At 42.5% G+C, this 27,867-nt stretch overlaps 1 protein-coding gene across 3 annotated transcripts in view; it reads left to right on the forward strand.

The window, feature by feature from the left end:
* Nucleotides 1-26,299, forward strand: part of ANKRD28 (ankyrin repeat domain 28) — a 134,358-nt gene extending 108,059 nt beyond the window's left edge. For 2 of the 3 annotated variants that reach the window (XM_075827237.1, XM_075827236.1), the window contains exons 15-28: nucleotides 187-298; nucleotides 1,517-1,543; nucleotides 9,375-9,449; nucleotides 10,612-10,813; nucleotides 12,765-12,852; nucleotides 17,163-17,280; nucleotides 18,060-18,279; nucleotides 19,641-19,728; nucleotides 19,821-19,904; nucleotides 20,359-20,504; nucleotides 21,812-21,894; nucleotides 23,620-23,702; nucleotides 24,862-24,953; nucleotides 25,118-26,299. In XM_075827237.1, coding sequence (XP_075683352.1) covers nucleotides 187-298; nucleotides 1,517-1,543; nucleotides 9,375-9,449; nucleotides 10,612-10,813; nucleotides 12,765-12,852; nucleotides 17,163-17,280; nucleotides 18,060-18,279; nucleotides 19,641-19,728; nucleotides 19,821-19,904; nucleotides 20,359-20,504; nucleotides 21,812-21,894; nucleotides 23,620-23,702; nucleotides 24,862-24,953; nucleotides 25,118-25,395 — 1,696 coding nt within the window. In that variant the 3' untranslated portion in view covers nucleotides 25,396-26,299. The remainder of the gene's footprint in view (nucleotides 1-186; nucleotides 299-1,516; nucleotides 1,544-9,374; nucleotides 9,450-10,611; nucleotides 10,814-12,764; nucleotides 12,853-17,162; nucleotides 17,281-18,059; nucleotides 18,280-19,640; nucleotides 19,729-19,820; nucleotides 19,905-20,358; nucleotides 20,505-21,811; nucleotides 21,895-23,619; nucleotides 23,703-24,861; nucleotides 24,954-25,117) is intronic. The other variant, XM_075827238.1, reaches the window with a different exon arrangement.
* The last annotated feature ends 1,568 nt before the right edge of the window (nucleotides 26,300-27,867 follow it).

The raw sequence follows: 27,867 nt of genomic DNA on the forward strand, positions 1-27,867 counted from the left end.
GTGAATTACAAAATGGAATTCCCAAAACAGAAGACTAATAATCAAATGAATTTTCTAATTTGACTTTTTGGCAACGATCAAATATTTCTTTTTAGTTCATTTATATTATGAGAAAATGATGTATTGCTTAATAATACATGTGAGATCACGTTTCAAGTAAGTTTTTATTTCTTTCCGTTAATTTAGGTGTCTGGAATACTTATTAAGAAATGATGCAAACCCAGGGATCAGGGACAAGCATGGGTATAATGCAGTTCATTACGCAGCTGCCTATGGTCATCGTTTATGTCTAGAATTGGTAAGTGTATAGTGTGACATGCTGCTTTTATGTGGTCGTTAATCATCTTTTTTTTCATCCCACGTGTACATAACCCCATGACTGGCTAAAAATCTCTTCAATTATCCCATATATACTCCAGTTTGGTGCAGAACGGTCCAGTTTGGCGCAGAATGTTTCTAGTATATACATTTTAGATGATATTTCTCTTCAGTTTAACAATTTTAGAGATCCCCATGGTGGTGGTAATTGTTAGACATTGAGGTAGTATCTATAGTAACATGATCCGTGACTGCTAGAGATTAAATGGAGTCTGTCGCCAGAAATTTCTATATCAAACTAGCAACGGAGTAATCTAGTGTATGCTCACCTGAATGTAATGTTATTTCCCCTTTTCACATGGGTGCATTTTTTTTCAGAGAAAACCACTTTATTCAATATACGCAAATGAGCATTTTGGAACAACGAGGGTGTCACCATTGCTCCAAAATGCTCTGTCTTCTTTCCCCATTCCATCCCTCCCTTCCTGCTTTCATTGATTGACAGGGACCAGGCAGTGTAATGGCAGAATTCACACCTTACCCCGCGGCTCCGCTTCATAATCGGCGCATGCGCAGTACACCCTTGACGTTTCACCGGTTTAATCGGCTGTACTGCGCATGTGGCGATTACGTCAGACTACGCCCTCTTCTGCTCTACGATCCCCAGGTCCGTCTCTTCTGGGTGTAGTCTGACGTCATCAGCACGTGCGCAGTGCTGCCAATTAGACAGGTGAAACGTCAAAGGTGTCATTCTCATACACCGATTCTGAAACAGAGCCACGCACGTGTTCAGGAGACTACAGGGTCAGGCGTGAACGCTGCTATTACGCTTCCTGGCCCCTTTCAATCACTGAAAGAAGGGAGGGGGGATGGACTGGGGAAAAAGACAGAGCATTTTGGAGCAATTGTGACGCCTTCGTTGCTTCAAAATTCTCATTTGCATATATTAATGATTTTCTCTGCAAACGAGGCACCCATGTGATGAAGGAAAATAATATTATATTCAGGTGAGCCTACACTATATTACTCTGTTGCTAGTTTGGTATGGAAATTTCTGCTGACAGACTCCCTTTAAGACTGAATATCTGTATTACAGCTGAAAGCGCTGTACAAAGAAGTCCACATCTGCCTCCCAACAAATGATAGTTCTCCAAAAAGTGTTGGGCTAATGATGAGCTAATTCTGTTTATTTTTACAGATTGCTCGAGAAACGCCCCTAGATGTTGTAAGTAAATCCTTTTCTTGTTGTATGGAAATGAGATAAGTCGATTATTTATTTACAGCAGACCGTACAGATGTGTTAACCTCATCCGAGCAGTGTTTTTCTGGGATACACGATCTATTCCTTGATTTAAAGAGCCACTAGCCAGAAAGGGCTACTTTTTCTTTAAAGAGGTTGCACGGTTTCAGCAAACAAATTTATTTTTTTGTATAATTACGGTTAGAAATGTTTCCAATATACTTTCTGTATTAATGTCTCACGGTTTTCAAGATCTACTTGTTATCATTCAGTAGGAATATTCATAGTTTACTTCCAGTGGATAAAATCCTGTCCATGGTCATGTGATGGACACACAGGTGCTGGGATTGTTGGTAAACACAGCTTATACACATCCTGTAACTGTAACAATCCCAGCACCTGCGTGTCCATCACATGACCATGGACTGATTTTTATCCCCTGGGAGTTAACAAATAATGATCCTACTAAATAACAAGCAGAGATCTTGAAAACCTCGAGGAATTAATACAGAAAGTTTATTAGAAAATTGTGTAACTTTTATTATCCAAAAAAACAGCATTAATTTGCTGAAGCCAGACAACCCCTTTGAGCCAAACATTTTTTTAATACTTGTCTTAATTAGTCTTTATCAGTTTTATATATAAACAGATTGTGAAAAGGACTGGGCTCCTCTGTACTAGATGGGGGTCCCAGTGGTGTGAACCCTACTGATGTAACCTTTATGGTTATCCTATGGATAGCTGATAAATGTTATTTGTGGAAAAAAAAATGAAAGCATGTTCCTTTTAAAGGTGGTTGAGATACTTTTTTTGTGTTTCTTGGTCCCTTTTATGTTTGTCATTATTTGAACATATTACAATTTGTGGGGAAAGTGACAACGGCCACCCTTTCTTTTTTTCTGTAAAGTTTAACAATCTAACCTCTGAAACTAGATGCAATGCAAGAGAATAAAGTTATAACCAATTACAAGATGTTTATTAAAAAAAACAACATAAACCAGTGTTACGCCGATATTGGCATATAAACAAGTGTGCTGTCCCCTTGATGAGTAAGATTTACATTCTCTATAGTTGTGATATTGTATTCTTACCAACCAGCAGCTTGCAGATTTTACAGCAGACAAGGCTAATGTATCCATGTGCGTTAATAAGATCATCTCCCGGGTGCTTCAGTAAGGACTGGCTTAAACCTCAACATGTAAAGCTCAATAGAAGCAGGAGTGCTCAGTGGCATACATACAGGACAAGGGGGTCCCATAGCAAAGATAAAAACGAGGCTGCTTTCAGGTGCTGCTTGACACCACCCCTCGCCTAACTTCATGTAATGAGGTCCTATTGCCCCATCCTATTTTTATGTCACTAGTACATTTTCTACTTGTTTGCTAACATTGCAGCATCTGTGCAGCTTCTCCCCACTTCTTAAAATGGGAACAAGACCAACCGAGAATGACCCCCCATCTCCATGGGATGCTTCTATGGTACTTATGTCCTTGAGTGTGCTTTATGCTGGGTTTTCATGTCACGGTCAAAGCTTGTATTTTTTTTTTTAAAAAACGCATTTTGACCGCAACGTGTGAACCCAGCCCAAGACTACTTTAAAATGTCCTTAAACAGGTTTGCTCATCAAGCTAATCGAGGTGATTCTGGATTCAGAAATACCAATGATCTGCTGTTACACCCCTGGTGATCAGCCTTGCAGTTTTTCATGTTGTGGCCACTGCAGGGGTAATGTAGTTTGCCATGGAAAGGTTGGACATGTCCCAAGCAAGGGAATACCCCACGCCCTAATAGAGCATATGGAAAGGAGTTGACTTTGTGAAACAACGATCAAAAGTAAGATGTCCAGAGCTTATATAAAGAAGACTAGAATCTTGTAAACACAGGTAGCAGGATTTACTGCCGCATTTTGGGATACACACAGCATGCTATGACTAAGCGATAATGTATCCTGAAATGCATCCGCGATCCCTACTACTTGCGTCTACACATGTTTTGCATTATGGATTGTGGTTTTATTAATCTTATTGAGTACTGGATTTGCTCCTTTTGATCGTCGCGGAGCGTCACCGTGTCCCATCTGTCGTCCCATTACCTACACCTGGGTGAGCTCACTATTACATCTTTTATGAGAATCTGCAATCAAGTAAATCTTCGCCAGTATTACTTATCAGTCCTTTAGTCTTAACCCCTTAATGACCGGGCATGTTTGTACCTTAATGACCAAGCCAGATTTGTCAAATCTGGTATGTCTGACTTTATCAGAGAATAACTCTGTGAAAGTTTTGAATATCCAAGTAATTCTGACATTTGTTTTTTCGTCACATGTTGTACTTTATTTTAGTGGTAAAAGTAGACTGATACGATTTGCGGAAATTAATTAAAAAATAGAAAAATGGAAGAAATTTTGTAAAAATTACCATTTTCCCCTATTTTTAACTGCAATATGTCACATATGTACACACATACTGCACAATTTTTTTAATTAAATATATATTTCCATCTCTTTACTCTATTTTGGCAGCACTTTTGAAAAAATAAAATAAATTTTCAGCAATTTAGAGGACTTACAAATTGAATAATAATTTTATAAATTTTGAAGTACGTTTCCTGCACCAAGCCAGGTTTTCAGAGGCTCATAGGTCTCAGAGTGATGGAAACCCCCACAAATGACCCCATTTAGAAAACTAGACCCCTTAAGGTATTTACCTAGGGGTATAGTAAGTATTTTGACCCCACAGTTTTTTGCTAAATTTAATGCATATCAGCTGAAAAAAATAATAATTTCACTTTTTTTTCATAAAAGTATCAGTTTGAAGACCGATTTCTTTGTAAAGCGACCATGAGAATGAAGAAACACACCACAAAATCTATCACCCTGTTTCTCCTTTTTTCAAAAATACCCACATTGTGGCCCTAATGCGCTGCCTGGACACACGGCAGGGCCCGAAAGGAAAGGAGCACCCGGAGGCTTTCAGGACTCATATTTTGCTTGAAAATGTTTTAGGCCCCACTGTACATTTGGAGAGGCTTTGAGCTGCCAGAACGATAGAAACTCCCCATAAACGACCCCATTTCGAAAACTAGACCCCATAACGTAATTATTTAGGTGTATAGTAAGTATTTTTACCCCACAGTTCTTTGCTAAATTTAATGCATATCCGGTGAAAAAAATAATAATTTCACTTTTTTCATAAAAGTATTAGTTTGAAGACCGATTTCTTTGTAAAGCGAACATGAAAATGAAGAAACACACCCCAAAATCTATCACGCTCTTTCTCCTGTTTTCAAAAATACCCACATTGTGGCCCTAATGCGTTGTTTGGACACACGGCAGGGCCCCAAAGGAAGGGAGCACCCAGAGGCTTTCAGGACTCCTATTTTGCTTGAAAATGTTTTAGGCCCCACTGTACATCTGGAGAAGCTTTGAGCTGCCAGAACGATAGAAACTCCCCATAAACGACCCCATTTCGAAAACTAGACCCCTTAAAGAGGCTCTGTCACCAGATTTTGCAACCCCTATCTGCTATTGCAGCAGATAGGCGCTGCAATGTAGATTACAGTAACGTTTTTATTTTAAAAAAACGAGCATTTTTGGCCAAGTTATGACCATTTTTGTAGTTATGCAAATGAGGCTTGCAAAAGTCCAAGTGGGTGTGTTTAAAAGTAAAAGTCCAAGTGGGCGTGTATTATGTGCGTACATCGGGGCGTTTTTAATACTTTCACTAGCTGGGCGCTCTGATGAGAAGTAACATCCTCTTCTCTTCAGAACGCCCAGCTTGTGACAGTGCAGATCTGTGACGTCACTCACAGGTCCTGCATCGTGACGGCCACATCGGCACCAGAGGCTACAGTTGATTCTGCAGCAGCATCAGCGTTTGCAGGTAAGTCGATCTTACCTGCAAACGCTGATGCTGCTGCAGAATCAACTGTAGCCTCTGGTGCCGATGTGGCCGTCACGATGCAGGACCTGTGAGTGACGTCACAGATCTGCACTGTCACAAGCTGGGCGTTCTGAAGAGAAGAGGATGTTACTTCTCATCAGAGCGCCCAGCTAGTGAAAGTATTAAAAACGCCCCGATGTACGCACATAATACACACCCACTTGGACTTGTACTTTTAAACACACCCACTTGGACTTTTGCAAGCCTCATTTGCATAATTACAAAAATGGTCATAACTTGGCCAAAAATGCTCGTTTTTTTAAAATAAAAACGTTACTGTAATCTACATTGCAGCGCCTATCTGCTGCAATAGCAGATAGGGGTTGCAAAATCTGGTGACAGAGCCTCTTTAAGGTATTTATCTAGGGTTATAGTTAGCATTTTGATCACTCAGGTTTTTCGCTAAATATATTGGAATTAGTCTGTAAAAATTAAAATGTACTTTTTTTCTGAAACATAGAAATTTTTATTATTTACTAGGAATAACAAAGAAAATGCACCCAAACATTTGTAACGCAATGTCTCCCGATTACGACAATACCCCATATGTGGTAATAAACTGCTGTTTGGACCCACAGCAGGGCTCAGAAGGGAAGGAGCGCCATTTGGATTTATGATTTTGCTGGAATGGTTTTCGGTGCCATGTCGCATTTGCAATGCACTGGAGGGACCAAAACAGTGGAAACCCACCAAAAGTGACCCCATTTTGGAAAAACCTTCAAGGAATTTTTCTAGGGGTATAGTGAGCATTTACACCCCACGGGTCTTTTGCAGAGTTTATTGGAATTAGGGCGCGAAAATTAATATCAACATTTTTTCCACTAAAATGTTGCATTTTCTCATTTTCACAAGGGATAAAGGAGGAAAAAAACAACCATTTTTTATAAAGTAATTTCTCCCGAGTACGGAAATACCCCACATGTGGTCATAGGTTTCTTAATTAGAAATGAATTAACCCTTTCAGGACTGATCCATTTTTTGCTTTCATATTTTAGATTTTCACTCCCCGCTTTCCAAGAGCCATAACTTTTTTATTTTTCCATCAATAGAGCGGTGGGAGGGCTTATTTCTTGCAGGAGGAGCTGCAGTTTTTATTGGTACAATTTTTTGGTACATAAAAAGTGATTCAAAAGTTGTATTACATTTTTTTTTTTTAGAGCGAAGGTGACAAAAAAAAAAAAACAGCGATTTTGGCGGTTTCAATTATTTTATTTTTTTAAGGTGTGCACTGTGCAAATTAAATAATGGTATATTGTAATAGTTCGGACTTTTACGAACGTAGCGATACCAATTTTGTTCATTTTTTTTACATTACTTTAGAAGAAAAATGCGAAAAGGTGTTTTGTTTTTTTAACTTTAAAAAAAAAAATTCTCACTACTAATAACTATATAATTCTTCTACACATTTTATTAATCTATCCCCTTAGGGGACTTGATCCAGCGATCATTGGATCACTGGTACAATATACTGCAATACTAATGTATTGCAGTATATTGTTATTCTTACAGGCTTCTGTAACAGCGCGATCGCTGTACCTGTCCGTTAGTACCGAGGGGGCCTGCTGTAATACACAGCCGACACCCGCAGCTTATGGAGCGGGCTCAGCACGTGAGCCGGCTCCATACATCAACCGCCGCACCATGACGGGCAATTAAGTCATAGTGCGCAAAGGGGTTAATGCGCAGCGGATGGTTCAAAGTGAAAATTGCAATTTTCCACTGATACGCCATTTTAGTGCATAATATGTTGTGCCCAGTTTGTGCCACAGAAGACAAATGCCTCATAAAACGTTTAGCGAGTTCTCTCGGGTATGGCGGCGCCATATGTGTTGGCGCAAACTGCTGCTTGGGCACGCTGCAGACCTCAGAAGGGAGGGAGCGCCATTTTGCTTTTGGAGCCTAGATTTTGCTTGGTAGGTTTCTGTTTTGGGGTATTGCTGGTATTTCAGTTTATAATGTGGGGGGCATGTGTAATCTGTGCGGAGTACATCAGGGCATAATAAGAGGGTATGATAATGGGGTTAATAAATAATATTTCATAGATATGTGCCCGGTGACGCACTGATAAATGGCGCCCAATCTTATTCACTTTTGGACACTCTGCACATTTTGCATCGCCATATTCTGAAAGTCAGAACTTTTTTATTTTTTCACCACCGGAGCCCTGTGAGGGCTTATTTGTTGCGGGACAATCTGTCGTTTTCATTGGTACCATTTTGGGGTACATGCGATTTTTTTTTTTGATCACTTTTTATTCCATTTTTTTTGCAATCCTGAGCAAAAAACAGGAATTCTGACACCGTTTTTTAGGTTTTCTTTTTGCGGCGCTCACCGTACGCTATAAATGACATTTTTACTTTATTCTGTGAGTTGGTACGGTTACGGCGATACCATATGTATATAGGTTTGGTCCTTTTTTTTAGCGTTTGCACAATAAAATGACTTATTTATAAAAAAAAAATAATAATTTCTGTGTCGCCATATTCAGAGAGCCATAATTTTTTAATTTTTTTAGTCAAAAAAGCTGTGTAAGGGCTTGTTTTTTGTGGGACGGATAGAAGTTTTTATTGGTACTATTTTCGGGTACATGCGACTTTTTGATCACTTTTTATTCTTTATTTAGGGAGCGGTGGTGACGAAAAAAATTGCGATTCTGTCGTAGTTTTTAATTTATTTTTTTTGAGGTGTTCATCGCGTGGGAAAAATAACATTATAGTTTTATAGTTGGGGTCGTTACGAACGCGGTGATACAAAATATGTGTACTTTTTTAACGTGTTCATTTTTTTTCTATAATAAAAGTCTTATTATAGGGGAAAAAAGCATTTTGTGTTTATAGAACTTATAACTTTTATTTTTACACTTTTTTTAAATCATTTTTATTACTTTTTTTTACTTTTTTTACTTTTCCCACTAGGGGACACTTGGACTTGCAGCTTTGATCGCTGCTAGAGTACATTACACTACACACGTAGTGTAATGTACTCTGAGGGTATGTGCACACACACTAATTACGTCCGTAATTAACGGACGTATTTCGGCCGCAAGTCCCGGACCGAACACACTGCAGGGAGCCGGGCTCCTAGCATCATACTTATGTACGATGCTAGGAGTCCCTGCCTCGCTGCAGGACAACTGTCCTGTACTGTAATCATGTTTTCAGTACGGGACAGTTGTCCTGCAGCGAGGCAGGGACTCCTAGCATCGTACATAAGTATGATGATAGGAGCCCGGCTCCCTGCACTGAGTTCGGTCCGGTACTTGCGGCCGAAATACGTCCGTTAATTACGGACGTAATTAGTGTGTGTGCACATACCCTCACTGTCATTGTGATGTGACTGTCATACTGACAGGAAGCCGAGGAGGAATGGCCGGAGGCTGTTCCTCCGAGGCTTCCGTACATGGCAACCTGGAGGTCATTATCTGACCTCCGATTGCCGTGACACGCATCGGTAGCCCCCACGATCACTTAGTGGGGGCTGCTGATGTGCTTCAAACCACTTAAATGCGGCGACGGCAATCCGTCGCCACACTTAAGGGGTTAACTGCCGAAAGCAGCGGCGATGGTCCGCTGTCCGGCGAGACTGATGTCTCAGCTGTCTAGGACAGCTGTCAGCGCGCGTCTGTCACTCTGTGTTTACACAGTGACAGTTTGAAATGCGGACGAAAATGAACGTCATGGTGCGGGAACTAGCAGCCGACCATGACGTTCATTTTCGTCCTTGGTCGTGAAAGGGTTAATGTTTTTTGTTTTTTTTTCTATGTTGTGATAATAATTATGCAATAGGAAACTAACATCTCGGTACTACTTGTGTTTTAGTGCTATGACTGAATGTATAAATTTAAAGATTGTTTATCTGTTTTTATTTTCATTTAGCTTATGGAAACTTCAGGTACGGACATGCTGAATGACACAGATACTCGCGCACCAATCAGTCCTTTGCACTTAGCTGTAAGTTTTTAAAGGGTTATTTCCACTGCATTCAAAGAAAAAGGGTAAAATAATGGTAATGATTGAAAGGAGAGCAGGTCCCATAAGACCTAGTTCACCTCTGCGTTGGGGGCATCAGTCGCAGATCTAGCCAAAAATAGCGCCACATGCTACGCTATTTCTGGTAACGCCACTGACATCTTGACGGAAAGCCGACAGAACCCGTTAAAGTCAATGGGTTTCGTCGGCTGCAGGTGGCGTACGTGGTGCAATCGGGCGCCTCCGGTTATTCCCTTGTTCTGCTTCTCTAACGGAGCAGAACGGTATACCGAACGCAGATGTGAACATAGACCAACACTAGTGGCTAGATGTGCTATATACCTGCTATGCGTTTGGACTATAAATAACAGAAATTATATATCGTCCACACTTAGAGGCAGCCTATACATGATTGGCAATGTACAAGCTCTTTAGTAACAGAGGGGCGGGGGAATATATATATATTACTACCATCTTAAAATGTATAAAACATTGAATATAACCTAGTTAAAAAAGTTTACATTAAAATAACATGTAACATGAGCAGTATTGGGTACGTGAACACCTATAATGACCTCTATAGTATTATGTAATATTGTTCATGTATTCTAGATTATTTTAGATGTAATTCATCTGGTATTGCAATGTATAAGAATGAAAAAACATCTTCCAGTCGAGGCTCGTTTTTCATGCATGTCGGAGATATATTCTTAGAGTATTCATTTTCTGTATACTCTGACGTGCCCATAGCTCCTGTGCACACAGTGTTTGGCCAAAAGAGTGTGTCCTCTATGCGTCGATATCATTTTTTATTTTTTTTCCCCTGTAATATAAAGCGTGGTCTGCCACACTTTTCTATGCAGTGGGGCACAAGAAAAACACAATGTATATTGTGCAGCATACGTTTTTTTACAATGGAAGTCAATGGCCGATATATATGCCCTACAGTGGCATACATCGGGGAGTACTCCCAGCGTATACCTCCAACGTGCCTGAAAAAACAAACTGAGCCTAATGCTCCGTACAGGCTCGGGACAGTTTAAAGTTGAATTTTATATGAAATGAAAACCTCTTTAATGCATACAGTGTAATTTATGGCTGCAAACTGCTAATAATTGGTGTGTGTTTTTTTTTTTCTTGCTAGGCTTACCATGGTCACCACCAAGCCCTAGAGGTTTTAGTGCAGTCCTTACTTGACCTTGATGTACGGAACATCGCTGGCAGGACTCCTCTGGATCTCGCTGCTTTCAAAGGACACGTTGAATGTGTAGATGTTCTCATCAATCAAGGGGCATCAATATTAGTTAAAGACTATGTTGTCAAAAGGACACCCATTCACTCAGCAGGTATGGCATACATAGCCTTGCACTGTGACTTACATTTTTCCAATGTAGTTATTGACCACTTTATTTAGGTCCATCTTTATAATACTGGGTAGGATCCTCCTTTTCCCACTGAACTCTCCATGGCATTAGTTTAATAATATGCTGGAAGCATACATGTGATGGGATCATTAGAAAACACATACTGTAACGGACCGTGCACCTGTGTGTCCATCACATGACCATGGACAGAATATTATCCACTGGAAGTAAACAATGAATGTTACTACTGAATAACAAGCAGCAGAGATCTTGAGAAACCGTGATGAATTGATACAGAAAGCATTTACGGAAATACTGTTTGGTATGGCGACAATGTTGGCACGGCGTTTGTTGTGTAGAACATTTAAAATTGTTGAAACCATAATCGGTTGTGATGTTCGTGAGTTGTCAGGTATTTTTGAGAAAAGATGTGTCCGGACGGCAAACAGAATATTCAAGGACGAGTCCTATCCATTGCACTTTCTGTTTAAATTATCACGATTGGGCCGGAGATATCGGGTGATTAGGGCACATACATGCAGGTTTAGGGAAAGTTTTCACCTGACTTCAGTGCGATTTCTAACCCCATACCGGTATTTGGCGTACATTTATAGCAGAGCCGGTAGGGGGGCGGTCAGGATTGGCCATATGACCACTTGCTGTGGTCAATTGTGAGCACAGCATCTAAACCACTAGAGGGGAACACTTTGTCACTTCATTGGCTGCAATATGATCACAGGGTGCCGATGATTGTTACGGGGGCCTAATGCGACCCCCCCCCCCCCCCCCCCAGGCCGGCCATCTTTGTGCCCCTATTAAGCCATGCCAGAGTGGGATCCATGGACATATTTTTAATCATGACATATAGCTACCGTGATGAGAGATTATGTGGAATGTGAACTGCAGTCGCTTCCATAATAAATCGTTTGTGTTACCACTGCTGGCTGGCAGGGGTCTATAGAAAAATATTATAGTAGCTGTCTGATGCATTAGGTAGATGCTGTCTGATTTATTTATTTATTTTTATTATTATTTATTTTATACCGGTGTGGCTAATTTTTAAAATTAACATTTTATATTAATATTTACAATCACATTATTTTTGTGTTGAGTGTAAATCAGGGCATTCTTTTGCCTTCTTGCAGTTAGATATTCCAAGATATGCCATAAATGCCCGATAGATGCGGGTGCGACCTCTTGGACCTGCACCTATCCCTAGAATGGTGCCCCCTGACTCATCATACCTTGTACCACTGTCGATGTTCTCAAGCCACTGAGTTACATGGTGGTCGAGAGTACAGAAACCGCTAAGCTGGCATGATATGGAGATGGTAAACTTGTGAATAATTACTGACCACCACCTACTGGGGTTCTATTTTATCAATATTTCTGCCAGGGGCCATGGTGGGTTACTGCAGTTCTGCTCCTATTCACTTGAAAAGTAAAGCCAAGTTTGGAATACTGAATTCTGGGCATTGAACACTTGTCCCTGTTCTAAAACTGTCTGTCTGGTTTAGAGAATACTCTTTCATTTGCTTTGGGGGTTTCCCCACTTTGGACCCCCCGCTTTGTGCCAGTTAAGCAGTAGCTCCTGACCTTGTGGCCCTCGAACCTTCCATGTATTACGTGGATGTCCATTACTGTGAATGGGGAGCCAGGTAATATGTGTAGCAGCCTGCAGCTTCATCCCCCCCAGTCAGCTGACTGCCAGGGGTTTTAGGAGCAGGGCGCCACAGTGGCTCTCAGATAAAATTGGTTATCTGTGATAAGACATCCCCTTTAAGCACATTGTTATGCTGCTGCTGCAGGAAGCACTTGCCCAATGTTGTCCAAACCATCCAGTCTTTCAGGTATTATTGTAAACTATATGCCTGTTGGGAGAGAGGTATGTATACAGCAATGAAATGTGTTTTTGTTTCTTTTGGTTTTTTAGCTATTAACGGACATTCAGAGTGTTTGAGACTCCTCATAGGAAATGCTGACATCCAGACTGCAGTGGATATTCATGATGGAAATGGACAGTAAGTACAAACAGTCAAGCAAATTATAAGTAAAAATCTTATTAAAGGGGCCAGATTCCTGAGATACTAAATGGGGGGGTTCTCTGTTCAGGACCCTCATCTCTTATCCAGAGTGAAGAGTAGTTACAAAGAGTGTCTCTTGCTCTGGAGGACCTGCCCTGCATTACACAGAAAACCTATTGATTTGAAGACACTGTGTAATTCCTAATTTCCCATGTGGTGGCGCTGCAGGGAAATCGTACACTTCAGAAAAAATATTGGTCCGCTCACCACTGATGCAAAGTGAAACACCACGTCTCTGTTTTTGATCGGTGCATCGGACAGGAAATCTACATCGTCGGTAGACAAGGATCCAGAAATTCTAGAGATGAGCCCAGCACACAATGTATTTAAAATTCAATGCTGCTTTATTGGTAGCAAATGTTAAACGAAATAAATGAAATCCCAGGCTCAGAATGCCTACGCGTTTCGAACCTCTCGGTTCTTAGTCATAGCTACTCTGCTAATGTGAACAGTCTGATTTACAGGTGTTGGAAAGGCATGTGACCACGAGAGGAGGATTAACACCTTTTGAGGTCATCAAACAGGTAATGCATAAATAACGTCATTAGTCATGTGCAACCTACATTGAATATCAGAATATTGGTTGCTAGCATAAATGGAAACAATTATATGCAGTTAAAGGGGTTTTCCCACGAGGGACATTCATAACATATCCACAGGATATGTCATAAATGTCAGATAGATGCGGCTCCCACCCCTGGGACCCGCAGCGATCTCTAGAACGTGGCCCCTAAACCCGGCCGTCAAAAAATGGGACATGCCCTATTTTCGGCCATAGAAGTCTATGCGGCCGGGTAATACACGGCCATCACTTGAATGTGCTCCAAGTGACGGCCGTGTCTTCCGTCACTCGCTCTATTCTTCTCCTAACAGTGCGAAGTGCATGTGAGGAGGAGGGTATGTTTTTTGCTCCCTGTAGGAGCTTCGGCAACGCTGTGGCCGGGGATTGGGGATTCCGCTCCAGCAGGAGTCCCTGGCTTCACTGTCCATATATGGACACAGTGACGTCAGCAGCTTCTGAAGCGGAACGATGACTGATTCCGCCCCAGGAGAAATCCCTGACTTCACACGGGGTCTGTGCGCCCCTGTCTACAGGGGGTCTGTGTGCGCCCCTGTCTACAGGGGGTCTGTGTGCGCCCCTGTCTACAGGGGATCTGTGTGCGCCCCTGTCTACAGGGGATCTGTGTGCGCCCCTGCCTACAGGGGGTCTGTGTGCGCCCCTGCCTACAGGGGGGTCTGTGTGCGCCCCTGCCTACAGGGGGTCTGTGTGCGCCCCTGCCTACAGGGGGGTCTGTGTGCGCCCCTGCCTACAGGGGGGTCTGTGTGCGCCCCTGCCTACAGGGGGGTCTGTGTGCGCCCCTGCCCTACAGGGGGTCTGTGTGCGCCCCTGCCCTACAGGGGGTCTGTGTGCGCCCCTGCCCTACAGGGGGTCTGTGTGCGCCCCTGCCCTACAGGGGGTCTGTGTGCGCCCCTGCCCTACAGGGGGTCTGTGTGCGCCCCTGCCCTACAGGGGGTCTGTGTGCGCCCCTGCCCTACAGGGGGTCTGTGTGCGCCCCTGCCCTACAGGGGGTCTGTGTGCGCCCCTGCCTACAGGGGGGTCTGTGTGCGCCCCTGCCTACAGGGGGGTCTGTGTGCGCCCCTGCCTACAGGGGGGTCTGTGTGGGCCCCTGCCTACAGGGGGGTCTGTGTGGGCCCCTGCCTACAGGGGGGTCTGTGTGGGCCCCTGCCTACAGGGGGGTCTGTGTGCGCCCCTGCCTACAGGGGGGGTCTGTGTGCGCCCCTGCCTACAGGGGGGGTCTGTGTGCGCCCCTGCCTACAGGGGGGTCTGTGTGCGCCCCTGCCTACAGGGGGGTCTGTGTGCGCCCCTGCCTACAGGGGGGTCTGTGTGCGCCCCTGCCTGGAGGGGGGGGTCTGTGTGGGCCCCTGCCTACAGGGGGGTCTGTGTGGGCCCCTGCCTACAGGGGGGTCTGTGTGCGCCCCTGCCTACAGGGGGGTCTGTGTGCGCCCCTGCCTGGAGGGGGGGGTTCTGTGTGCGCCCCTGCCTGGAGGGGGGGGTTCTGTGTGCGCCCCTGCCTGGAGGGGGGGGTTCTGTGTGCGCCCCTGCCTGGAGGGGGGGGTTCTGTGTGCGCCCCTGCCTGGAGGGGGGGGTTCTGTGTGCGCCCCTGCCTGGAGGGGGGGGTTCTGTGTGCGCCCCTGCCTGGAGGGGGTTCTGTGTGCGCCACTGCCTGGAGGGGGTTCTGTGTGCGCCACTGCCTGGAGGGGGTTCTGTGTGCGCCACTGCCTGGAGGGGGTTCTGTGTGCGCCAAAAATGTACAAATTAAATTCATCCGATTGTTAAAACGAACAGGGAAAAAACGGATGCAAAACGGCCTATTTTATCGGCCAACACTGGGACCCTGTCGTGTGAATAAGGCCTTAGGGAATCCTGTGTCTATTTTAAGGATCTACATCGCTCCTCTGTTCAACAAAACTTTCCTCCAGTCCCCCTCCTAGGTTTAAATACCTTATTGGACTGGAGTAAAGCCACTTCACCATCCCCCTTGTATGGTATACTAACGGGGAATGTTCGACGTAGCACTTCCTAACAGTTTGCATTTTAGATTCTGTGTTCTTAGACATAACCTTCATGTAATAAGTATGTAGTCTCATCCCGATCTGTGCTTGATTACCTGTATATAATAGTTTCCATTTATGCTAGCAACCACTTTTCTAATATTCAATGTAGGTTGCACATCACAAATGACGTTATTTATGTATTACCTGTTTGATGATCTCGAGGGGTTAATCCTCCTCTCGTGGTCACATGTCTTTCCAAAAACTGATCTATAAATCAGACACATTAGCAGAGTAGCTATGACTAAGAACCGAGGGTTTCGAAACGCGTAGGCGTTCTGTGCCCGGGATTTCATTTATTTGTTTTAACATTTGATACTAATAAAGCAGCATTGAATTTTAAATACATCGTGTGCGGGTCCATCTCTAGATTTTCTAAATCGAACACTTACTGGCAGGTTTTCCCACAGATAGCCACTGATCTCTGGGCGTCCCATAAGGAGAACACTGTGACTAACTAACTTATTGTCGAGGGACCCTGCTAACAAGTATGGATTGTTCACAGCAAAGAACTCCTTTACCGTTTTGTTCACATCTTCTTTAGGTGGTACCATCTGGGTTTTTGTCAGTTTAAGGCCACATGCACACGTTGCGTATTCTGCTGTGGAAAATACGTATCAAAACTGGGAAATTCGCAGATAAAAACCGCACCTAATCACGCATATTTAGATGCCTTTTTCAGCACGGTTTTAACGATTTGATGCCTTATTCAGTGCGGTTTCACGATGCAGGTTTTGGTGCGTTTTTCTTTAGACCTAAACTGATTCAGTTTGCAAGTGAAAACGCCAGATAAATTGACATGCTGCAGATTTTAAAATGTGCACCGCAGGTCAATTTACGTGCAGAAAAAAACTGAAGCGTGTACATGAGATTTCTTGAAATCTCATTTACTTTGCTGGTACTGAATTACGCTGCGAATTTGCGTCACGCAAATAGGTACGACAAAACCCGCACGTAACACCCATCGTTCGCATTGAGCCTTAAAGGCAAGTAGTCGAAACGATGGAAATCTTGACCGATCCTGGCAAACCCCATTATAAGTCAATGTAGGGCTATTGGGTGCCATTTTGGAGCCATAGAAAGCCACGATGCCAGTGTGAATAGAGCCTTACCCAGAACAAGTAGATGTCCAGTTGTGAGCATTTTTATGTGCTTCCTAAACTGTGTTATGAACAATATGTATAATTTATTAATCAGTTACTCATATCATGAAGATTTTCACTCAAATCAGTCCCCGTTCCCAATCGGTCATACATTTAATTTCCTTATTCCAGTCGTGCTTATATGCAAGGGTCAATTCAGTAAGGAAATTAATGTGTTTTCGAATAGTACATGGAAGGTACGACCTCTGATTTTGCCTGGGGTCGAATTCCCACAATGACCAAGTCACCATGTGTCCATTATGTTAGATCAATTCTCTTAAATCTCATCCTAGAAAAAGAACGGAACTACACCCTTCACTCTCCTGCTCTTTTTCCCACTTCTTGTCGGACCGCGGATACTGCTGGAATCCTCTTATACTTCCGTTCTCTAAGTGCATAGCTGGATGTCCGCCATAAGGGGATAGCTCTGCTGACTGCTGCATTTTCCTGTGAAGCTTTGTTTCTTTCTGATTTGTACCTTGTATTGCTTAGGACTCCATTGATGCTCTCTGTACTGAACGGCCATACAGAATGTGTTTATTCACTGCTGAACAAAGGAGCCAATGTGGATGCCAAAGATAAATGGGGGAGGACAGCGCTGCACCGCGGGGTAGGCTTTTCCTGTCATCGATTCCTATTTTCAGGGTGTGACTGCAGCATGACCAGAACTGTTTAGTATGTGCAGTAATACCACTGCTAGCTGCACTATTAGGAATATGTTGCCATGCGCCGTCAAATTTGTAAATGTGTTTAATAGCAGAGCTTTTGCTGCTTCATGGGATGTTCTTGTGCCATGGGGCATCTCGCTAGTTCTGTTTTAGAATGTAGAGCACAACTTCCACAAATTTCAATTGCTATTAATGACTGATTTACGGTTTCCTCTTTTGTAATTGAGTGGGAGGGAATAGCCATGCATGTATGGAGTCTCATTCTGTCTAAAAATAATTCATAATACCTCGGACGCTGAATGTAAATTACCAGAGAAGGGTCCTAGCAGGAGTCTAACGGCATCCCGCACATGCTCAGTGCTCAGATGAAGCCGAGGCTGGTACACCCGGACACTTCCCAAGGCTTCTCTGGTCATTTACATTCAGCGTCCGCTGTATTAGAACTTTTTTTTAGAAAAAATGCTAAAATGGACTGCATTGAGAGGGGCAAGTGACGGGCATTGAGAGGGGCACTATTTCCCAGCAGTATAATGACACGCTGGTGGTTTAGTTCCATAAAATGTAGTGACCGGTTTCCTTCAATGTTTTTGCTGATCCAGAGACCTTTTAATGTCTATTTTGTATAGCTGAATGTAAAACCTTTGTGTTCGTGCTGTAATATATTTGCACTTTGGTTTAGCATAGACTAATGTTTGTCATTTGTCCGCTCTGTGTTTTTTAGGCAGTGACTGGACATGAGGAGTGCGTGGAAGCGTTGCTCCAGCACAGCGCTAATTTCTTATTACGGGACAGCAGAGGTCGCACCCCCGTTCATCTGGCGGCGGCATGTGGTCATATAGGTGTTCTGGGTGCTCTCCTTCAGACTGCTGTGTCTGTGGATGTTGTTCCAGCAATAGCAGACAATCACGGATACACATCCCTGCACTGGGCCTGTTATAATGGTATGCTGCGTCCTCATCATATGGGGGGTTATTAATAGTGGGTTCTGACATATAAATAGTTTTCTTTATTCTATGACTATAGGATAATTGGAGTATCAAGCAGCGCTGGGAAGTTTGTGTGCAGAGAGCCCCATTATCCTTTATGAAGATACTCCTTGGTCTGACAGTGGGTTCACATTCATTTTGATGTGACATTATTTGGCATTCTCCTGGGGCCTCGGCTACATTTTCTTTAAATCAAAATGGAAGACTATTGTCACCTTTTGTGAAGTGGAGGATTCAAAATTTGTTACCCAGACTTTTTATTAGGCTTTGGTACACTGTAAAATTGCAGGTTACCACAACCCATGTATACGAACGTGCTTTTGTGGCCGCAATTCCCCCGAAAATCCACGGGAGAATTGCGGCCCCATTAATTTCTATGGGGCCATGCACACGACCGTAGTTTTTACGGTCCGTGCATGCCCCGGGAGCCCGCACCGCAGAAAGAACGGACATGTTTTATTACGGCCGTGTTCTGCAGTCCGGGCTCATTGAAAATAATGGCTGCGGCCATGTGCATGTCGCAGCTGACAGTCCGCAGCCGGCCGACCCGAAAATCACGGCAGTGCACATGGCTACGGTCGTGTGCATGAGGCCTTAGTCTTTCCCTATGGGCAAAAGAATTGAACGTCAATCACAACAATGTCGGTTAGGTTAGAGTTCATGCGATTGTCACAAGTTGCAAAATTGTCACCCATTGGTAAACATTGAGGTTGAGCGTCAGTTACGGTAATCTCCGATTTTATTGCAACTGAAGAGCAACCAAAAGTCGCCATAAAGCCCTAGGCTTTTTTATCTTTATATAAACTTCTTAAGTGGAAAAAATAGCATTACACAAAATGAAGCTGATTTTGCTTATAAATGTGTGAACCATGAGTCGAGTGTATTTGGAGAGGGGTATATACAAGATGGGTACTCGGAAGCAGTTACTGTACAGCCCACGCCGATAGCTAGTGCCAATGTTGGGCCTTCTTTACACTGTGCCATTTGAGTTTGCTGGTGAGTGGACGCAACGTATAGCCCACTGAACCCTCTGGGCATCTTGAACAACACTGGTATGAAAAGTGCATCTGTTTATGACTAGGAGATTTAATTATAAAAAAAAAAAACCTATTGATTTACACGAATTCTGGTGATTGCCGAATGTATCATTTCCTCATATTCCAATTTATTCCACTTCTTTACAATTGGTTTTCTTATTCTGCCAACTTCTTGTTATACATTGCTGTCTTGTTTTGTCTTTTTTTTTTTTTCTTTCCTGTAAATTACCCCCAGATATCCATTTAATTTATTTTTTATTAACTTTTTTTCCTTTACAGGCCACGATGCGTGCGTAGAATTGCTTTTGGAGCAAGAAGTATTTCAGAAAATGGAAGGAAATTCCTTCAGTCCCCTGCATTGTGCAGTGTAAGAAGATCCCACAAGTAGTATAAGGATATTCATAGTTGGCTGCACATATTAGTCAATTTTTGTAAAAATTCTTTTTCTCTTGCCTTCAGCATAAATGACAATGAAGGGGCCGCAGAAATGTTAATAGACACATTAGGTACAAGCATTGTGAATGCAGTGGACTCCAAAGGAAGGTGCGTATAGGATGCTCAGAACGTATGGTTTCTATAAAGGATGTCGCTGTTAATACCACATGACACGATTTACAGTACTGTGTTTTATACACCTACATAGATATTGCACGAAGGGGGGGGGGGGAGATTTAAGACTTGTACTCTTTCTGTAGTCAAGCTAAAGTGGAACCCTAGTAAGGGCCTATTCACATCACCGTCGGGTTCCGTTTGGGGTTTCCGGTTATCTATTCAGTCAGAGGAACAGACGTACGGAAAGCCGAACGGAACCTATATCTTCCGTTTGCATTACCGTTGCTTTCAATGGTAATGCTTCGGTTTTCGTTCTGTAAAGTTTTCAGTTTTTAACGGAAACAATAGCATAGTCGAATACGACGGTAATGTGAACAGGCGTTTAACTACAGTTTATTATATTTTGTCTCCTGATTTGGATTTTTCTTTCATTATTTCTTTGCAGGACGCCTCTTCATGCTGCAGCCTTTACAGACCATGTTGAATGTTTGCAGCTTTTGCTCAGCCATAATGCTCAAGTAAACGCTGTAGATTCATCTGGAAAAACCCCACTAATGATGGCTGCCGAAAATGGGCAAACAAATGCAGTAGGTAAGCAAGGCCTGTCCACACCAGTCGTCTTAGTTCGCTTTGGACAGTTTGCCGTCTCCCTATAAAGGGCTACATATCTGTATGTTACAAACACCTCTAGGCAAAAAGTCTGTTTTCTGTACAGAAATCTGAAGGAACACGGAGTCTTCCATTGAAACTAGCCCTTGATTTTAGATACTCTGCTAAAAGGGGGATAATTGATGCTCTCGAACCCACAAAAAAAAACCATTCTAATCTGATGCAGGGGGTGCTTTGGAGGGCCATTAGGAGCCTCCGTCGCAGATCCAGTCAAAAATACCAGAAAAAAAATGTTCTTTTTTTTTTTTTTTTGCGTAAAATGACGGAAGCCCAATGGAACCTATAGAGGTCAATGGGTTCCGTTGGGCGCCGGTGGGGCCGTCATGTGACGGATCCAGCCCTTCCTTTCTTTTGTTTTGCTCCTATGACTGAGCAAAACAACGGATACAGGTGTGAAACCTCAGCCAAAATGTGTTATTTCTATCCAATAATGTAGCACCATGTTTTGTCAGCAGATGACACTAGAAAATATAAATTCTGGACTTCTTTACAGCACAATGCACTTCCAGTGATAGCTAGTGTTGGTGATCTTGTCATTTAGGGTTAAGTTTCCGCTAACTTATTAAATAAGTAGGAAAATGTCACAGGTTTCCAGAAAATAATAGCCTTGAAAAACGTACCACAATGAATAATTATGCTGTATTGACGCGGGACATAAAAATGCTGTGGATTTTCCGCGTTGAATTTACTGTCCCAGCCATGTGGATGAGATTTGAACAAATCTTATCCACACTCTGCTGAAAATTTTTCGGACTGAAATCAGATCATGCTGTGGATTTCCAAATCTTCTTCATACTCCGGATTTCCAAATCTTCTTCATACTCATTCTGTTCTGGATGTTCACTGCAGATTTCACTCTTTTCAATGTAGAAGAGGTGAATTCTGCAGAAAAAACACTCCATCCCATGTGAATCCGGCCTCATGCAGATCCATTAGAGAAGTAAACTGTATTTTCAGCAGATTGAAATCTTCATACATAACATCATACGGACAGACCGGTCATAGTACAAGGGGCAAGAGACAAATGCAGACACAATGTACGACATTCCCACTTACACTGTCATTGGCTGTATTTCTATTTTCAGATGTAATTGGTTAAATTGACACTTAGAAACTTGTGATGTTTTGTTAATTTAAATGGTCACCTATTCTTGCGGTCTTGAGATGCTTTTTGTGTGGATCACACAGTGTTGACAGTTTTTTTTGTTTTTTATTGCTTTCTTTTTCAGAGGTGTTAGTTAGCAGCGCTAAAGCTGATCTAACTCTACAGGATAACAATAAGAATACTGCGCTCCATTTGGCATGCAGTAAGGTATGGTGCTGTATAGGATAAATATAATGGTTGTTGCATCCACTAAATGACTAATTATGCTGCATTTTTATTTGAATACACAAGTTGTGCCCCCTCAGTCATTGTTCTCCACCCTTAAATTGCCTGAGCAGCCACTCGTATGCCGTATTCAGACGAGCGTATAAATCTGCCGTGTGACGGACGTTCTTTTACGGCCATGTGACGGACGCATGTATTTCTATGGAGCTGAAGGGCCCATGAAAAAATAGGACATGTCCTATTTTTGTTCGTATTCACGGATCCCTCAGTAAACTCAAGCCTGAGGGATCCGTGAAAACGGATGTGAGAAACGGCAGTTTTTCACAGCTTCTTTGACACACGCTCGTTTGAATAAGACTTTACATTCAACTGTTTATGACTATTCCACAAACGTCTGCATGCGCAGGCAACTCAATGGCTGAGAACCGGGACTTGGGGCCCCTCCTCATTTAAAGTTAACAACTTTTTTTTTTTTTTTATCGGGTCAATTCCTTTAATAAATTCCTTTTTGTTTAATGTATACTTGATTTTGAAACGTATTTTCTTTTACTCATTATTATATTACTCTATGTAGCTAGTAGAAACCGTATACAGGTGTATATGGATCAAACGCCAAGATTTTTACATGTAAGCGTTTCTGGGCTTCAGAGCACTTATCCGGAATAGTGCATACCAGTGCATTTATTTGAAATTCAAGTGAAGTATTAAATTATTAACATGTAATTCCTAGGACTGTATCCTTTAATCCTTTCACTGCCAAATGTAGAAATAAAACCAAAATTACAATATAAAATATAAACCTCACATTGTCATCGCTACTCGGCACTTTGACACAAAATGGCATGACCGTGCCTGTGTGTATGGAGTGTCATTTTTCATTTAAAAAAATTCATAGAAATTTTATATTTGTGGGTAAAAGTATTAAAAAAAAAAAGATACACGACACATCCTAAAAATAACAATTCAAGATGTGCAGAAAGAGGCCAAAAATCTAATTTTTAAGATGGAAATTTTAAAAAAAAGTAACAACCTATAAAATACAGGGATTGTACATCTTCAAACAATGCATGAAAATTCAGCTTTGCAACTGTAATTCGTACTCAAGCCAGACGCCTTATGCAAACAAAATGTGAGGAGTTTATACATACCGCACATCCAGGGTCACAGGTGCGTTTGATAAAGAAACGGCAAAACTGCTGAAATGCGGCAACCGTTTTTGCACATCTATGTGGTTTTGGAGGAAGGCGGCTCCCTCTCTCACCCCACGAGCACTCTGCGATAAGATTGCAGGGTGCCGGTGTCTTCTATGGCAGCCGGGGGCCAAATAAAGGCCCCCAGTTCTGCCTCTAGTTAAAGCCTGCCAGAGGCCGAACAGAAACTAAGCAGTTGAACGCTCACATGAACACTTCAGCTGCTTCGTTTTAGCGATTGGTGGGGTCTCAGTGCTCGGACCCCCCACCAATCCAAACTTCTGACATGTCACCATGACATGTCAGAAGTTTGTGGAACGTTTAGCTCCACTATCGCAGATACGTCCGTGACTTACTGGAGCACCTTCCTGCAAGAACATCTGAGACACTTCTTGGCAGGGAAACGCCACACTTCTGATGTTCTACAAATGCATGCACAGTTTTATAGGGTGCAAGAACTTTGCCATTTGATAATAGTGGAATACTACAGTGCATTTTACTTGTTCCCTCTTTGTAGGGTCATGAAACCAGTGCCTTGTTAATACTAGAGCAAATTACTGACCGAAACCTCATCAATGCAACAAATGCAGCTTTACAAACGTAAGTCATGTATTGACATTGCTTGAGCACATAATATGTCCGTCTAAACAACCAAAATGACATTCAAACCCCAACATTTTTCTGTTCTTGATTTATTATTCAAATAAGTCTTCCCCGAGTATCACTTGTTTTTATTTTTTGGGGGGTTTTTTTGTTCACATTTTGTTTTGCAGTCACATTCGGGAATCTGGAAATAAAAAGAATACGGCTATATTCACACGACAGGGACCGGGTGTCGGCCGATAAAAAAAACGGCTGTTTTGGTTAGTTTTTTCTCAGCCGTTTTGCATCCGGCCCGGGCCGTGTCTCCGTTTTTAATGGCCGATTTTGTGACCTGTTTTGCATCAGTTTTTAAAACGGATGAATTTAATTTGTACTTTTTTTAGGTCCCAATCCCTTTAAAGCACCAACAGGAAGGTCACATGATCGCCCAGTCACCATTTTCTCTTGCTTTCAGTGTATAGAAGGCTTTGTCTGATCCCTCAGCTTCTTTGCATTGGTTTCTGACTTTCTCTGCTATTTTGTACTTGCTACCATGTCCTTACAACCATTGAACCGTGTACTGCAGCTTTGGCTGATTTCTCGGCAATTCGGACAGCAATCGCAGATGTTGATCCCCCCCCCTGTAGATAGTGGCGCCACACAGCTCCCTGCCTCTGGCCGGGGATTATGCTTCAGGAGTTGCCCCTGATGTCACTGTCCATATGACATAGGGATTCCGCTCCTACAGGGAGCTACAGTGGCGCAATCTACAGGGTGGGGGTGCCATCTATGGGGGATGCTATCTACAAGGGGGCTGTGGTACTACCCACAGCAAAAAAACCTCACATGCACTTCGCACTGTGAGGAGGGGGGGAGAGCGAGCGGCAGAAAGCATGCCCGTCACTCTGATCACATTCAAGTGATGGCCGTGTTTTACACGGCCCCATAGACCACTATGGGAGCCGTGCGGCTGTGAAAACCGCCCAAAATAGGGCACGTTCCATTTTTTTGACAGGTTACCAGGCCGTCAAAATATCAGCCTTGTGAATAGCCCCATGTGGGGTCTATTGTTTTTACTGCGGCCGTGTGACGGTCGCTAACTAAACGGCCGTCACATGGCCGACTATCCCTGCCGTGTGAATAGGGCCTAAGTGTATTTTATACATTTGTTTTGCAGACCTCTGCATGTAGCTGCTCGGAATGGGTTAACGGTTGTTGTCCAGGAACTTCTGGGGAAAGGAGCCAGTGTATTGGCTGTCGATGAAAATGGTACTTGATGAAATTAATAAAAAAATAAAAGCATAATGTTCTTTCTCTCGCTTGCTCTTGCACTCTTTCTCCTTTTGCACCCTCTGTCTCGCGCCCTCTCTCTCTGTGTCTGTTTCTCCCTAGAATGATATATTTGTAATTCACGGTGCCTCCTTTTATTGCAGGTTACACACCAGCATTGGCATGTGCTCCGAATAAGGATGTAGCGGACTGTCTGGCGCTCATCTTGGCCACCATGATGCCGGTCTCATCATGCAGCACAATGCCATCTCTAACTTTAAATCACTATACCAATCCCTCAAAGACTGTCACATTCGACTCTTTGCCTCTAGTGAGAACCGAACACAGTTCTTACTGCAGTTTCAACAATGTCGGCAGGGAAGACGGATATCCGTACACAGAAGAAGACGAGCTCAATGACTCAGACTCTGAGACCTACTGAGGTTCTGCACGAGCCCAGATTTTAAGTTGTTTCAAATTGTGCAACCCGAAAGAGTTTTCTTCCCTTTTCTGCCACAGTGGCCAGAAATTTAGGGGTTAAATTATCACATAAAAAGTGTTTTTGTTTTTGTTTTTTTTGTTTTTTCCTCCTTTAAAAATATACACTGATTTGATGAATATTTTGCAAATATTTTAATCTGACCCGTTTTGTTGGATAAGAATTCTTTCTACAACTTGACAAGTTTGGAACCTGTCGTGGGAAGAGGAAAACGTGGGAACGGCGGATCGGAGGACCTTCAAGCAGTCTGTACTGTTTTATTTAAAGTTTTATTGTCTGTATGGAGAGAATCTTTTATAATACAGGGCATAGCAGTCCAGTCAGCAGATGACTCTTACTATTATTGTACAGGAAACATTATAATAAACATTGTATAAATAAATTTCAACAATTTTGATGGCAATAAATTAATTTGGTACATCTGGCATTGTGTGTACATCCGTTTGCCAAAGGACCAAATAACTTTTTTTTTATCTCTTCAAATGGTTTTTGGATGTAAAATGACTGGAATCCGTTAATCGAGAACTGTGCATCAAATCTTTATTTCTAGGTCTCGTTTCTTTCTGTCCATGCCGAGAAAATGTCCAGGATGGGGTTTATTTTATTTTTTCTTCTTCTTCTTGCATACAGGAGCTGAACAGGATGATTTGTGGAATCTTTGTTTGCTGTTCACTGTTCTGAATAATATTGTATTGGGAATCAATTATTGTAAATTGGGGATCAATTATTGTGTTTTTCTGTTATGGCTTTTAAGTGGCACTAGTGGTATGTACCCGGAAATGAACATATGTGGCAGGATTCCTCATGTTCATTTCATCTTAAGTTAAAATAAAATCTGAAAAATGAATTATGACTTGAGTATTTAGAATGGACAGATACGTTGTTGGTCAAATAACAAGACATTAATTTTATTGTGACGTGAAATTATTTTTGAAGGCTACTAACCACTGAAAACCAGCATCAGGTCATGTCCTTGTTGATTAATGACTATTCGATGGCTCGCTTGGCCTTTATATTCTTTCTTTCACCTTTAATCCATGCGCTTCATTTTTTTTTCGTTAGTCCTTTTTATAAATGGGTCTTGGTTCAATAGCTTTGGGTCTTGCAGCAACTAAAATGCAGCCATATTACAACCCCCTGAAGGTGTCCCTGGTAGATCCTAAATCTTTACCCACCATCTGAGATCCCTACACACTCCCACACTTGGTGAATTATTTTTTTTCTGTTGCTTTTGTATTTGACGTTTTTGTTAAATGGAACTATACACATTTCAGGGACCTAAAAAAAATACTCTAGCTTTTCACATAGGCTCCTCTCTTTTAACGCCTCTGTTATTCAGCAGAGTTGATGGGTGTGATATGACTTCCTTTTACACCTGATTGTTTAGTGACACGTGGAGTACGCTTTCTGAGGAGTCACTTATGCGAGCTCCCTGATCTATACGCCAGAGGGCTGTTTAATAAGCACAATTGTGCCCGTTACTTTAGATTTCACAGAGCATTACACATATGCTATAATCTTTAAGGCAGCCTGTCCTAAATACTGGTATTTCCTTTACTCCTGAGTAACAGCCCCATGCAATCACTTAACAGTATTAGTTATGACACAAACTGTCATGATGTAGAATAACCCAACAAATCTTTCCCTAATTGACAAGGATGATGCCTCCTGATGTTCCCTTTAAAGCCCGTAAATGTACACAAAACCTGAACATTCAGGTTTGATTGCAGTCAAATGGGTTTTTCCACAACTGACTTTTATGGAATATTCACTGGATATGCTGTGTGTCCAGTCTACAGGACCCCCACCGATCCATCGTATCCCCATTGCCCCAGAGAAGTGGTGGTGCATGTGTGATCAATCTCCATTCTAGTCTGACTGATGCAGAAAAAGCAGAGAGCACACAATTGTTGGCAGGATCGTTGAGGGTCCCAGTGGTCTGTCCCCTACCCACCAGACTTTAATGGCTTATCCAGTATATTTGCCATGAAATTCTGCCATATAAAAATCCCTTAAACTGGAATCTGAGATTTGGGGAGTTGTTTGTCAGGGTCACCATTTTCTTTACTTGACTAACCAAATAGCACATCGGCAGGAGCAAAATAAATACGTTTTTGACCACTTAACCCAGCAGAGAAATAATTTTTTATTAAAGAACGGTGATCACTGGTAAACAGCAGCCCCCCAGTCTGAGGAACCTGCCTAACAAATCCACATATCTTGACATTATAGACCCTGTGTGCAATATGCAAAACAGAGGCAATTCTTCGCCTGACTGACAGAGCAGAATGCATCATGACTCCTTTCTGCAGAGAGAGGCCTCTGTTTTTGTATATTGTGCATGGCCTATTACCAGGGTGCGAACTAAAGTTCTGGTAAAATATCCCCTTTAAAAGGGTTATCCAGGATTAAATG

This window comes from Rhinoderma darwinii, chromosome 5 (genome assembly GCF_050947455.1).
Source record: "Rhinoderma darwinii isolate aRhiDar2 chromosome 5, aRhiDar2.hap1, whole genome shotgun sequence".
In the NCBI taxonomy this organism is placed as follows: domain Eukaryota; kingdom Metazoa; phylum Chordata; class Amphibia; order Anura; family Rhinodermatidae; genus Rhinoderma; species Rhinoderma darwinii.